The sequence below is a fragment of the Aythya fuligula genome, chromosome 25 (genome assembly GCF_009819795.1).
Source record: "Aythya fuligula isolate bAytFul2 chromosome 25, bAytFul2.pri, whole genome shotgun sequence".
NCBI classification, from domain to species: Eukaryota; Metazoa; Chordata; class Aves; order Anseriformes; family Anatidae; genus Aythya; species Aythya fuligula.
The window spans coordinates 3,183,433-3,196,799 of NC_045583.1; the positions used below are offsets into that span (position 1 = coordinate 3,183,433).

Below are 13,367 nucleotides of genomic sequence, written 5' to 3' on the forward strand. Positions count from 1 at the left end.
GGCAGGCTTCAGGAGGGAGGTGTTGGGGGGTGAGGGACCTGCAGCGGCCCTGACACGGACCCTCCGCCAGCTGCAGTGCAGGATTTTGGAAGTGCCCATGCAGGGATGGAGAAATGACCCCGTATGGGATGCCAGCCGGGTGCCAGGGCTGGTTGGGGGCTCAGCATCGTGCCCTCGCCTCCTGCCAGCCCCCACCCGGCAGGACCCGCTCCCCACCGAGCCGCCTCTGACAGCGGCAGGATTTGTCCTGCTCCATTCCCTTCCTTCCCTGTGTCTGTCCCAGCACAGCCTCACCTGCAGCCAGAGTGAAACCCCACTGCATTTTGCAGGAGAAAATGCAGCGTTTGTCCCCAAACCCTCCGTGTGCTGCCGTGAAACCCTCCCGTCCCCCAGGCCCTGCCCTCTCCGAGCCGGGACAGAGCCCGTGAGCAGCCGCCAGCTCCTTCCCTGCTCCTCCTGGGGAGCCAGGCTTTCCTTTGAGCCTTGTGAATGCACTCAGCTGGCAGAGCAGGTGGCCCAGAGCAGGATTAAACCTCACAGTGGCAACAGGAGACCAGGCTGTGATCATTCACCTTTGTCTGTCTGGGTTCCTGCAGGGACCGTGCTCCCCATAAGAAATAGGGGTGCAGAGGGAGGTGCACCCCTGGTTGATGCCTCCAGGACCAGGGCTGTGTCCCTGCTGCTCTGAACCTCCTGTCCCCAGGCAGACCTGGCAGTGCCAGCACGTGTTCAGCCAGCTCTGGGTACAGAACAGGAACTCACGGGTGGGACTGGTTCCAAATTCCCATCCCAGCCAGCAGCGAGCAGGGAGCAGAGCCTCGTGGAGGAGCGCTGCCTTCCCCAGCCTGCTGCCGACGCTGGCACACACCACATCCAGGTCATCCTTGGGCAAAAATCCTGCTCTTTGACTTCCCAAATCAAAAACCAAAATGCCAGGCAGTTGCAAGTTCTTCTTTCCCCACACCTCTTCTCTAGACCAGAGATGGGGACGTTTTTGCCCTTGGGCCAGCTACCCGAGGAGCCGATCTCCTCTCAGCCCCCTTCCCACCCTGCAAGCGCTCCCAGAGCTCTGGCTGCTGCTTGCCCACCGTGGCCATGCCCCAGCCCCAGTGTAGGACTGGAAACGGGCTGCAGCCCTGCTTTTGAGGAGCAGGGGGTTGCAGAGAAGGCTGGTTGGCAGCAGGGAGGTGAGGGACAGGCTGGGAGCCACCACCCCCCGTCCTGCCCCATGTCGGTCCCGCTGTCCCCGCTGCAGTTCCATGCTGGCCGTCCCTGCGAGGCCACGCAGCCGTCTCCTCAATGCTCTCTCTCTTTCTTTCCTGTTTGTGTTCCCTTTTCTTTTGAATTTTTCAAAGAACACATTGTTACAAGAGCTGGAAAATACCCAAAAGCAGATAGAGGAACACCAGCACGACAAGGTAAATGCTGCCACAGGGAGCCTGCCCTAGTGACTGCACCTCCTCACTCCTAACCCCTGACTAGTGGCAGTCCCGCCACCTAAAATACCCTAAAAAGTTTTGGAGGAGCTGGGACCCCAAAACACCCAGCAGCAGGAGGCCACAAACTAACCCACGCAGTGGCTGGATGGAAGCTGCCACCCACCTCACTGGAGACCCCCGGTTCGGTTCCTGAACAGGCATGTTCGCTCCCATCTCTGTGTTTCTGTCACATTCATCCATCCCCCTGCTGAGTGGGGACAGCAGCGAAGCTGCGGTGGCTTTGTCCTCATTTCCAGAGGAGGATTTGCCCCCGTGCTCCCTGAGGCAGCCACATCCCCTTCACCCTCAAGACTTCCCCAACCTCCTCGCTCAATCGGGGCTGAGGTCTGCTCCGTGCCCAGCTTGCAGAAATCCCTGTAGGTCTCCACACCTCCCCTGCCCTCAGATAAAGCATCTAATTAGGGTCTGCGAGACGAGCCCACACCAGCCTGTGCCAGAAAGCTGGAGGGCTCCAGCTTTTTGAAGCAACGGGAGCTTCGGGGACGTGCCCCACATCCTGTGCATGCCGGGAGGGTCTGGGGGGCTGCTTTCCCCCTCGCTTGCAGCTCTCCGAGATGCTCCCTGCCTGCTGTGAGGGTTTGCAGGCACTGCTTGCACTCCCCGGCCACGGCTGCTCAGCTCTGGGTAGAGGCAGAGCCCGGAGACCTGCGTGATGCTGCCCGCATGCTGCCCACCCCAGTTCAGCCCACTTCAACCCCCAGTTCAGCCCACGGGATGGGATCCTGCTGTGCCTGGAGGATCCCATCCCTCTGCCTCCCTCCCCACCCACAGCATCTCCCGCAGGACAGCACGGCCACGTAGTGGTCCTGGTCTGGGGGTGGCAGCGGGGGGGGTGGACAGGCCCAGCATCAAATCTAGCTGGCGGGTCCCACGCTGCCAGCCCTTTGCCGTGGTGAATGTGCACATGAAGCTTGGAGCAAAGCCAGAGCATCCTGGTGGGACTGGCTCTCCTTCATCTCACAAAGCAGCCTTGGTTCGAGCACATGTGTGTGTGTCTGTCTGCCCCGGGGTCGCTCCCTCCCCTCTCAGCATCACCCTGGCATCACCCCAGCGCTGTCATTCACTATCGCCTGCACGAGCTGTTTCTTCTCCTGGTGCTTTGAAGCTGGGACGGGGGCTTGTAAAGGGAATGTAAACCTATAAATTGCTTGGTTTGCCCCAAACTTGTCTCTTTGTGCTCTTCGGGACAAAACCAACCCCTGCCCATCTCTTCTCTTGCCCTGAACAGCGCCGGCTGTCAGACGAGATCGACAAACTGCGGCTGGAGGTCGATCAGCTCAAAACCAGGAGCGGGACGTTCGTGGAGAGCGTGCACACGAGGTGAGAGCCTCCTGCCAAAACCCTGCCAGCCAGTGCACGCCCCGCTCTCATCCCACACCCATGTCTTCAGGGCGTTTTGTTTTTTAGGGCCCCAAAATGCTGTTGGTGCTGGGCATTTCGGTCTCACCATGTCTCAGTTCATCACAGCAGGGTCGGCTCTGGCTGTGCTGTCCCCACAGCAGATCTGTCCTGGGGTGAGACACAGACTGTTGAGAACAGCCCAGCCTCACCAAACGGCCCCAGATTCACTCTCCAATGACAAAACAAAACAAAACAAAACAAAATCCACTGGGCATTGTTTCTTTTTCTGCACAAAGGGCTCAGGGCTTGTGCAACCTCTCTCTCAGCTCCTTCACCCTGGGGTGGCTTTACCTAGTTCCATCCTCGCTGCCCAGCTCGAGGTGCTGCAGACCATGCAGCATTTTCTCCATTTTGGCTCATTTCTATCCCTGTTCACCATCCACCTTTCCTCCCCCGATGTGCTGGGATGGGCTGGTGAGGAAAGAGGAAGCTGTTTCTGTGATGGCCAGCAGTGAAGAGATTGGGGGGATCCCAGCCCCGTGCTCCAGGAGGTGAGGTGAGTCCAGTGGGTCTCAGCCTCTGGCACCAGCCAGGGGAACCAGCACGGCCACAAGAATCCAAGAACGGCCCCAGGAGGGAAGGGAAGGAGGGTGCTGAGGCGCCGTGCACCCCACCACACTGCTGTGGCCACCTGGGAGCCCACGTCCTCGCCTGAGCCCTCGCAACCTGGGCTCGGTGCGGCAAGAAATTGTTGGGAGTGACCACCAGCTGCAAAAGCTCACCGCCCTGGGAGGATGGAAAAGAAGGGAAGGAGCTAGCGACTAAGCTTCGAAGCTGTTGGCAGCAAAGAGGAAAGGGCCTGGAGGCCCCGTGCCCACATTGGAAGGAAGAAATGGGGAGAATGATGATGAAGTGAGGCTGAAGGACAGCTGCGTGCCTGAGGAGGGTCTGCAGCGTATGTGGGACCTGTTTGTGTGGGTCTGGAAGAACCAGACAGGCAATCTTTTTTCTGTAATTTCTTGAAGGACAATTCAGCAGAAAGCTTGAGTTACAGAGGCCAGAATAATCCCCCAGTTGAAATGTCAGCTTTTGTCTAAGGCACCTTTATCTGTTTTTAGCTCAGGAGCAGCTTGTCAGCAGCTCCACGGCTTAAATCCTCTTGAAACTTGGGCTGTGCCTTCGTCTGCAAGCACTGAGCTGACACCAAGCCGAGCTGCTCGGGTGAGTGATTTTGTCTGGGCTCGGCAGGATGCTGGTGGTGGGGAGCCCAGATCTATGCCTCCGCTGGAAACCAGACCCCACTGTGGCGGAAAATCTGCTGATTTCTCTGGACAAATGCTTCTGTCATCCTAAATCAAGCCCTCGTGCCTCCTATTGCAATGCGTATGGTGAGGAACGACCCCGTTCTCTGGGAAAACGCCTCGCTCAGCCACAGGGATGGGTCTTTGGGGTGAGGAGGTGTGATCGGATGACATGGAGACGTGCAGTGAGCATCAAAATAACAAAAAATGGCCTCGTGTCCAGCTGGAGCTGACGCATTTCTGTGTTCCTGAGCACCGACACAAGCCTGGAGGAGGAGAAAAAAGAAGTCCCGTCTGGTTTCCGATGGGAGATCCCAATGCTCATGCACCTGTACCTTGGAAGATCTGTTTCAAATGGGATTTTGTTCATCAGGGATTTTTTCATGGAAATACTGAAGAAAACATAAACAGAAGAAAAGCTTCGTGTCTGGCCCCCATCGTGGGATGGGGAGAACAGGCACAAGAGGACTCTGGTGCCATACGTGTACAGGAGGGGAAGCTGTGCTGGAGAGGGGAGGACAGGAGGGAGCTGTGCAGCCCCCAGACCCTCTGGTTTGGGCCAAAACTGGCTGGATGTTCTGTGGGTACCAGGGCAAAGGGGGAGGTAGCACTTGGGTAGGGCCCTGGGCTGGGCTTCCATCTGCTTGTGAATGCATCTCCAGGGCCAGGGTAGGGGGAACTGGGCATCCTTCTCCTCTAGACCCTGCTTTTGCATCACTTCACGCAGAGCAGGGAGGCATCACCGTGGTGGGCATCCCAGCACGGCCCCGTCCTCCTCTTCTGTCCTGAGCGAGTCTGGGCCATGAGGGGAGCCGCAGGGGAACGTCCTTGCACAGGCAATGTCCACAGCAGAGCTCTCTCTCCCCAGGTCCCACATGGGCAGTGCCACGGACCTGCGCTTCCCACTCAGCGCCGTGGTCCATGCCCCCGCTGAGCCCTTTGGGACGGCCCCAGGCCTGCCTCGGGCACAGAAAGGGCGATTTGCTGCCCGGCGAGAGGAGCCGGCCAAGGTAACCCAGTGTCCTGCCAGCATGGGGCCAGGGCTGGGGTCAGGGTTGGGGTTGGGGTCTTCTCCTGCCCTGCACGCTGGTCTTACATGCCCTTGATTTGGGGATGTGGGGTGGTTTCATTCACCGGGCATGGGGGTAACGTGGCAAGAAGGGCTTCCCGCTGGGGTTGCGTTGAAGCGCGACTGATGCTCGAGGCCTCCAGTTTGGCTTTTGGAGACCTGGGGGTGCCAGGTGGGACCAGTGGACCTTGTTCCCCCCAGGACTGGGAGCAGGCCCAGGCAGGCAGCGTCCTGGCCACGGGGCCTCACGCCTTTGACAGCGACCCTGAGATCTCCGACGTGGATGAGGATGACCGCGAGACGCTCTTCAGCTCCATGGATGTGCTCTCCCCTGGCGGGCACTCGGATGCTCAGACCTTGGCCATGATGCTCCAGGAGCAGCTGGATGCCATCAACGAGGAGATCAGGTAATGGCCACAGCCAAAACCCAGCACCACCTAGCTCTGAAATGGATCCGGGGGGTGTCACAAACCACCTGGCAGTGGGAGGAGGCTTTGATGCCCAAAAATTGATGTCCTGGTCCAGATTCAGCCAGGGAAATGGCTCGAGGATATTTAGCCACAGGGCTTGGTCCTTTCTACATGGGGATCTGTGTCATTTGGAAGTACCGGTGTGGGCTTACAGAAAGGATCTTTGTTTAAAAAATATATATAAAAATCCCCATAAATTCTGAAAGGATTTGGGACACCCCTCAGCTGTGGTTTGTGTGGATTCTGATGGCTCTGGCTGCCATTCCTGGAGAAAGGGAGCTCAAGTCACAGCACCGGGGCTGCAGTTCCCTAGCATAGCTCAATCCCATGGCTGGGAGCTACCAGATGGCCAGGACCCCCCCCCCAAAAAAAAAAAAAGCTGGGAAGCCCTGAGCTCTGACCCCACTCCTCCACCAGGATGATCCAAGAGGAGAAGGAGTCCACCGAGCTCCGCGCGGAGGAGCTGGAGACACGCGTGACCAGCGGCAGCATGGAGGGCCTCAACCTCACCCAGCTGTGCAAGAGGGCCTCCATCCCCACCTCGCTGACGGCCCTGTCCCTGGCCAGCTCGTCCCCACCGCTCAGTGGCCGCTCTACCCCCAAACTGACCTCCCGCAGCGCCGCTCAGGACCTCGACCGCATGGGGATCATGACGCTGGTGAGGAGGCGCCTGGGGCAGGTGGGAGCCTGGGGAGGGGGGGTGCATGTGGCTGCCCCCCCAGTGTCCGGTACGGCTGCGTGATGTGGAACGGGATGCCCGTGTTTGCTGAGGGGTTTCTCCATTAACTGCCTCCCTTTCTGTGTCTCTCTCGCATTCTCCCTTGCAATCAGCCCAGTGACTTGAGGAAGCACCGGAGGAAACTGCTAGTGAGTGGCTCCCACCCTGCTGGGTTTTGTCCAAGCCCCTTTTCCAGCCTGCTCCTGGCTTTGTCCACACCAGGTCAGGGTGCACCAGGCGTGGGATGGAGCTGGGGACCCCAGGGATTCAGCAGGAGGATCAGGGGGATCCCATAAGGTGTTTGGAGACATGCCGGCTGGCAGCCCGGGGCTCTGGCAGGACGTGGGGAGGGTCCTCAAACATTGAGCGTCCCTTCTGGGGACAGGGCGTATTTGGGACATTCCCATCTGTCCTCCTCAGAGCCCTCTGCTGAAACAGCAGCTTCAGTCCCCACACCCTGACCTGGACCATGGGGCTGCCTCCTTTCTCCTCCCCAGTTCCCTCCTTCCCAGGATCTTGGCCCTACGGCTGTGTCCTTCCCATCTGCCTGGGCACCTCGAGCCACCACCAGGGCTCTGCTCCGGGCTGATCCTGGAGCGTGGCCTCGGGGCCCCGGTGGCTCTTTGGGCCATGCCTCCATGGAGCAAGAGGGGTAGGTTCTGGGGCAGGCAGCAGGACAAGGATGGAGCTGGAGCCGCCCAACCTCATGGCTCCTGTGCTTGTTCAGTCACCCGCAGCTCGGGATGAAAGCCGAGAGGACAAAACCACCATCAAATGCGAGACTTCCCCCCCGTCCTCGCCCAGGACGTTGCGGCTGGAGAAGCTGGGTCACCCCGCGCTGAGTCAGGAGGACGGGAAGAGGTGAGTGGAGCACCCGTTGGCTCTCAAACCACTCGTTTGAGGCTTTGTGGAGGGGAAATCTGGGGCTGTGGGATGGGCCGGGGTTTGCTGTGGCTTGGAATAACCTCGGGCTTTGCTGTTCCTCTCCCTCCTCCATCCCCAGCTCCCTGGAAGAGCAGGCCAGCAACCCCAGCAGCAACAGCAGCCAGGACTCCTTGCACAAGGGCTCCAAGAGGAAGGGGATCAAATCTTCCATCGGGCGCTTGTTTGGGAAAAAAGAGAAGGGCCGCTTGATCCAGCTGAGCAGAGAAGGGGCCACAGGGCAGGGTCTGTGAGCAGCTCCGCTCCCGGGCGGGCCGGGCGGGCGTTCTCTCGGGCCGGGCTCTCTGCATGCCCCCTGGCACTGTCTGCTTTTGGGGTTGTAACCCCAGAGGAGCAGGGACACCCCTGCTGGGCACCCCTGGGGACGCTGAAGCCACCGGCTTTGGGCTGCCTGCAGCTTCAGGGCAGTCAGATCCTGGTGCTGTCAGCCCCGTGGACCTTTCGGGCCTGAGCATGGCCCAAACCTCTTTCTCGCCCTGTGGCACCTCCCTGATTTTGCACAGCCCTTTGGTGGGAGGCTACGAGGGTAGGTTGAAAATCTGTGCTGTGGTGGTGCATCCCCGACACCTCAGTGCGAGGACCCATGCAGTGCCCTGGGGGTTATCAGACCGACCCTGGGGACATCGTGCTGATGCTGGGGACATTGCGCTGACCCACGGGTGTTTTGCCCAACAGTGCTGCTGACCGACACCGAGGTGGGCATCCAGGACCCTCTGGGCCTCGGCAAGCTGGGTGCTCAGGCTGAGAAGGATCGTCGCCTGCGGAAAAAGTGAGTGAACCTGCTTCTGTGCCCCAGCAAGAAAATGTCCTGCCTGGTGGCTGCTAAGCCATGACACAGGACTGGGAATCGCTGAAAAGACTTCTTGCCTTCACGCTCTCATGAGCCCTATTAGCTCCTTTATTGCTTTGCTGCCAGCTGATTCTTGCTGCCTGCACTCTCTTCCCCTTCGAGAGCTGTTCCCTTCTCCCCAGACTCCCAATAAACCACTCTTTTGCTTCTGTTCCCTCCAGGCACGAACTCCTGGAAGAGGCTCGGAGGAAAGGATTGCCCTTTGCCCACTGGGATGGCCCCACCGTTGTCTCCTGGCTGGAGGTGAGGCAGAGCACACCCGCGCATCGTCCCCACACACCAACAGCTTTGCAGTTGCTGCTGGTTTGTGGTGTGCTCCCCTGGCAGGGGTACAGCACCTCACAGTCCCACTGTGCTCGGTCCATGCACGACGTGGCCATTGTAAAACAGCTCACGCTCGGCAACTCCTTCACCTGGCAAAGCCCTGAGCCCCTCAACATGCCCTACAGAATGGGTGTTTGGGGTCAGTGGCAGTAGGGACCGCTTCCCCAGGCACGGAGATGTTTTCTTTCCTCCCTCATTGAGTAGGGAGGTGGCAAAGGAGCGGTCATGGAGCCGTTTGTGGGTCCTTGTGGGTACTGAGTTTAAACAGGGCGTCCTAGAGCCCTGCCAGAGGAAATGAGGGCCCGTGCCCTGGGCAGTCACCAGCTTTGCCCTGTTTTGGCAGCTCTGGGTGGGAATGCCAGCCTGGTACGTCGCTGCTTGCCGAGCCAACGTGAAGAGCGGAGCCATCATGTCAGCCCTGTCCGACACCGAGATCCAGAGGGAGATCGGCATCAGCAACGCGCTGCATCGCCTGAAGCTGCGCCTGGCCATCCAGGAGATGGTTTCGCTCACGAGCCCCTCGGCACCTCCCACCTCACGGACAGTAAGTGCCCCATCCCACGGCTGCTTTTCCCCTTTCTCTGGCTCCTTGGAAGCGTTGTGGCTCGTTGTTCCCCAGGGAGCCCCGGTACTGCAGGCACGTGCAGCAAGAAGGGCTTCTCTAGCACTCGGCGCAGGCTGTGGATGGGGTGACATCCCCTCATGGAGCAGTAAACCCACCAGGCACGTGTCCTCAGGCACAAAGATAGTTGCTGCCATCAGGTGTGAAATCCTTTCCTGCCTTGAGGGCCCAGCAGACGCTCTTGTCCTCACCTACAGGGGCTGTCAGCAAGAGGCTGACTCTGCAGAGTAGGCAGTGAAGTTCAAAGCTCAGGGACTGTCTGCTCTGGAGGGGCTAAATTCCCACCCAGTTTGATCTGCAGGGCCAGCTGGGTTGTGCACAGTCATTTTTTCAGTCATTTCAATACAAAACTTGTCCTGAGACCATCTGAAAATTCCTGGGGCAAGTCAGATAGCTGCAGATCCCAGCCTTGCTCTGGGTAGAACAGGGAGCAGACGGCAGGATCATGTCTTGTGCTGGTCCCTAAAGCCCCCGAGGGGTTAATGGTGCTCCAGTCAGTCAAGACATGTCTGTAGGAGTATGGACAGCAGTAAGAAAGGCCCCAGGCATGCCCTCAGACAGCCCTGTCTGGTGTCACAGCTGTCAGGGACAAGCCTGCAGGCTCCGTGAACATAAAACCAAAGTATAAAGGCAGCCAGAGGGTCAGTGGTCCTGGCTGGGCTCTCCATGGACAGCCCACGGTGCACAAGGACAGTGGGGTGCCACCAGCCCATGAGGATGCAGGGATGCTGCAACGTGCCCCCTGGTGCCATCCCAGGCGTGAGGGTGGTCTGGTCCTCCTTCATCTCGAGCCAGGCTCATTTCCATCATCCACAGTGGGTCACCCTGACCATTCTGCCCTTTTTCTCCTCCAGTCCTCTGGAAACGTCTGGGTCACCCACGAGGAGATGGAGAACATGGCCACGTCCACCAAGACGGTGAGGCTGGGCGCCCCGCTGCCGCCACGCCGTATCGGTTACCGCGCTGAGTGAGCTCTGGGCGTGCATTAACGTGCCAAACCCCAGGAGGGAAGGGGATCTTGGCTGTGTCTCATGTGTCAGCTCGTGGCCAGCGCATTGCACCTGTCTAGAAACCGTCTTTCAGCCTTTAATATCCCAACAATTTCTAAAGCTGGCTTAAAAACCGTCAGATGCATTTGCCTTTGTCAAGCCCCCGTGGGTTGTGCCGGGTTTCCAGCACAGCTCGTCCGTCGGTTGTGAGTTAGACAGAAAGGAAAGACAAAAACGAGGGTGATCTCAGACAGATGCATGGGACTGAGACCCACACTGGTCAGCCTGTGCCCAGAGAAGTCACCGTCTAACCTCCCTTGACTTTAGTGTGCCCAGATATTGTCCCCTCTGTCTGTCCCTACCACTGGCTGGTAGCTTGGGGTCCCTCAGGGGGATGTGGCCATGCTCCCAAAAGCTCTGGGCCCTTTGGAGAGAGGAATCCCTGCTCCCCTCTCTGCAACTTCACGACCCCATGTTCACGTCTCAGAGCAGGGGCAGCATTTTGGCTCTGTTGTGTGAATGAGGCATTTTGTTGAAGCTCATGCCCACTGCCTGGGAACCACAGAGCTTGTAACTGGCAGGTGCCGTTTAGGGACAGTGAGCTCAGGGTTACAGCAGGGGTTATGGCACTTTCCCTCGCAGGTTTTGCACGTTTGAGAGAAACTAGTTCAAGGTGACAAGGAAAAGCAGCTGCAAAATGGGCAGATTGGGTTAGGCAGCCCCTCTGGGAGCTTGTGATCCATGAGCTGAAGCTTAGATTTCTCTGCATCTGTCTTTGGGTGACCCAGGAGTTACCCGTGTTACCCAGGACAGACATATGAGCCCCAGGTCTGTGCCACCTCCAGCCCAAGACCTGTAGATAAAGCCCCATCCCACATCCTCCTTGCTTACTTGAGAGCTGGGGTGAAGTTTGGGCCCCATGGGGCCAGGTTGTCCCCAGCACCCTGCTGGCAAGGCTGAGCCCCCCAGGCCCATCTGGGTCACGCAGTGCCGAGGGTCCCCTGCACTGGCACAGCACAGCACCACCGGGAACTGACTTTACCTGTCCTTTCTGTTGACATGCTGCGTGTGGCATGCTTAGGACACAGAGGAAGGCAGCTGGGCACAGGTGAGGTCCCCGTTGCACTTTTTTTTTCGGTGGGGTGGGCATGGGAGGGAGAGACGGACACCACGGGGCACCCAGGGAGTGAGCTTAGGGCAACGGTATTCAGCAAGTCCTGCTTGGAGCTGAGCCTGCACCTGGTGGTTACTCCTCTGAGCCATCTCCTGGGCATGGGATGGTCCTCCTGGGACCTCGCACCAAGCAGTGCCCTTCTCTCCTTCAAGCTGTGACTTTTTTCCTGGGCCATCCTCTGTAAGACGCAGTTCTGGTGTTAAAAATCCCCACCCAAGACTGACCAGCCACCCTGGGTGGGGGGCAGGTTTCCAGATGCACAAATGTTTAGGTTTCACCTTTATTGGCCCAGAGTTCAGGATATGGAACATTTTCATGGACTGAAAAGGTGGGAGGAAAAAGTCCTGCTTGGTTCCATCTCTTCTGGTTTCGATGATTCTCAATTGTGTTACTTTTCTTCTGGTGGATCTCATTTCATTTTTGGACCCCGAATCAGCTTGCAGTGAAACTGACTGGATGTTTTGCTGCCCCAAACCAACCTTTTATCATTTTGAAATCATAAAACAGAAAGTTTGGCGATTTCTAAAAATCAGTTGGGAAAGCAATAAACTATATCTCCTACTTAGTTGTTTCGACTTTCCTGAATGTGCTTTTTCCAGAAGAAGTTGGTCAGGAAATCCCTTGTGCTCGCCTCTTGGCTGCTGCCCTGTCTCTTTGGGGCACCATTAGGACAAGGACCATGGCCAACAGGACTGTTCCCCCCAGCTCCTTCAGTCCAAACTAGGGTTCATCTCCTCCAGCCCATGTTTAGTCCTCAGGACAGTGACCCCCAGGCTGCAGCACCGACCTGTCACCGCTCTCCTGGGATTATCTGCAGCTCTACCAAGCCCTGGTTTCTCCCTAGTCTGTCCATTCGCTTTCACAGACGCTGGCCTATGGGGACATGAACCATGAGTGGATTGGGAACGAGTGGCTGCCCAGCCTGGGCCTCCCGCAGTATCGCAGCTACTTCATGGAGTGTCTCGTCGATGCACGGATGCTGGACCACCTCACCAAGAAAGATCTCAGAGTGCACCTGAAGATGGTGGACAGCTTCCACCGGTGAGTGCCCTCCTTTGGGAGGACCTTGGGGTGCAGCGCCTGCACGTGGAGCAGAGGATGGGGGAATTGGAGGGATTTTTCCCTGTCTCGGGCAAGCTCAGTGCTGAAGGATGGCACCTGGGACAGCTGGTGTGGGCAAAATAGCTCCTTCAGCAAAACTGGAGAGGAGCAAGCTTTCTTCTGGCTGTGGAACAAACCACAGACAAAAAAAAAAAAAAAAAAAAAGGGCTCATCCCATCTTATCCCCACCCCGCGTCCGTGGGGGCTGCCAGGACCCTTCATGCTGGAGCAGCTCCCGTGGGCAGGTTGTCCCTTCTCTCCCCAGGCCCCAAGTATCATTGCTTATATCGAGGTACTCTCAGACAGGTAGAACAGGGCAAAACTGATGGAATGAGGGATTACGATAAAAGGGAGGGATGTTCCCCAGGTTCTGGCCAAGATTTTCCCTTTGAGCTGTGTCAGTGAGGACCCAGTGCTGCACCGAAGCATCCTTTGGGCACATGGAAAACGAGTGGGGAGGGGGGTCTCTCTGCAGGGTCCCTCCAAGGTGCCTGCCCCCGCGATTCTGAGCCCTCCTGAAGGCTGAGTGGTGTCTTGTGTCCTTGCAGCACCAGCCTGCAGTACGGCATCATGTGCCTGAAGAGGCTCAACTACGACCGCAAAGAGCTTGAGAGGAGGCGAGAAGAGACCCAGCACGAAATCAAAGGTCAGCAGCCACGTACACCCCACAGCTCTGGGAGGATTGATGGGAAACCTCCAGAGATGCCCAGCAATGATCCCTCTCCTTTATTTTTATCACAGCACTTGCCAAGGGAGAATTGGTATTTCTGAGCAATGCCCATGCCCGTAGGGCTGTTCTCCGTGGGGAACTTCCTTGCAGTGTTCCCCAACAGATTGCTCCAAGTACCTTTAAGCAGCTCACCCTGGTCAGGCACAAGGAAAGAAGAAGGTTGTCAAGACAGGAAAGATCTAGCCCGAGCTTCAGATCAACTTCTGCCCCTTTCGGATGCTCAGGACACTCCCCAGC

The 13,367-nt window shown here is 58.0% G+C and overlaps 1 protein-coding gene across 3 annotated transcripts in view; it reads left to right on the plus strand.

The window, feature by feature from the left end:
- The window catches only part of PPFIA4 (PTPRF interacting protein alpha 4), a 47,753-nt gene that overhangs the window by 30,250 nt on the left and 4,136 nt on the right, over positions 1-13,367 (plus strand). For 2 of the 3 annotated variants that reach the window (XM_032203153.1, XM_032203154.1), the window contains exons 12-26: positions 1,356-1,418; positions 2,728-2,819; positions 5,010-5,151; positions 5,412-5,617; positions 6,098-6,338; positions 6,512-6,547; positions 7,126-7,259; positions 7,402-7,565; positions 8,016-8,109; positions 8,352-8,433; positions 8,858-9,058; positions 9,991-10,053; positions 11,207-11,233; positions 12,165-12,340; positions 12,949-13,046. In XM_032203153.1, the coding sequence (XP_032059044.1) occupies positions 1,356-1,418; positions 2,728-2,819; positions 5,010-5,151; positions 5,412-5,617; positions 6,098-6,338; positions 6,512-6,547; positions 7,126-7,259; positions 7,402-7,565; positions 8,016-8,109; positions 8,352-8,433; positions 8,858-9,058; positions 9,991-10,053; positions 11,207-11,233; positions 12,165-12,340; positions 12,949-13,046 (1,819 nt within the window). The remainder of the gene's footprint in view (positions 1-1,355; positions 1,419-2,727; positions 2,820-5,009; positions 5,152-5,411; positions 5,618-6,097; positions 6,339-6,511; positions 6,548-7,125; positions 7,260-7,401; positions 7,566-8,015; positions 8,110-8,351; positions 8,434-8,857; positions 9,059-9,990; positions 10,054-11,206; positions 11,234-12,164; positions 12,341-12,948; positions 13,047-13,367) is intronic. The other variant, XM_032203155.1, reaches the window with a different exon arrangement.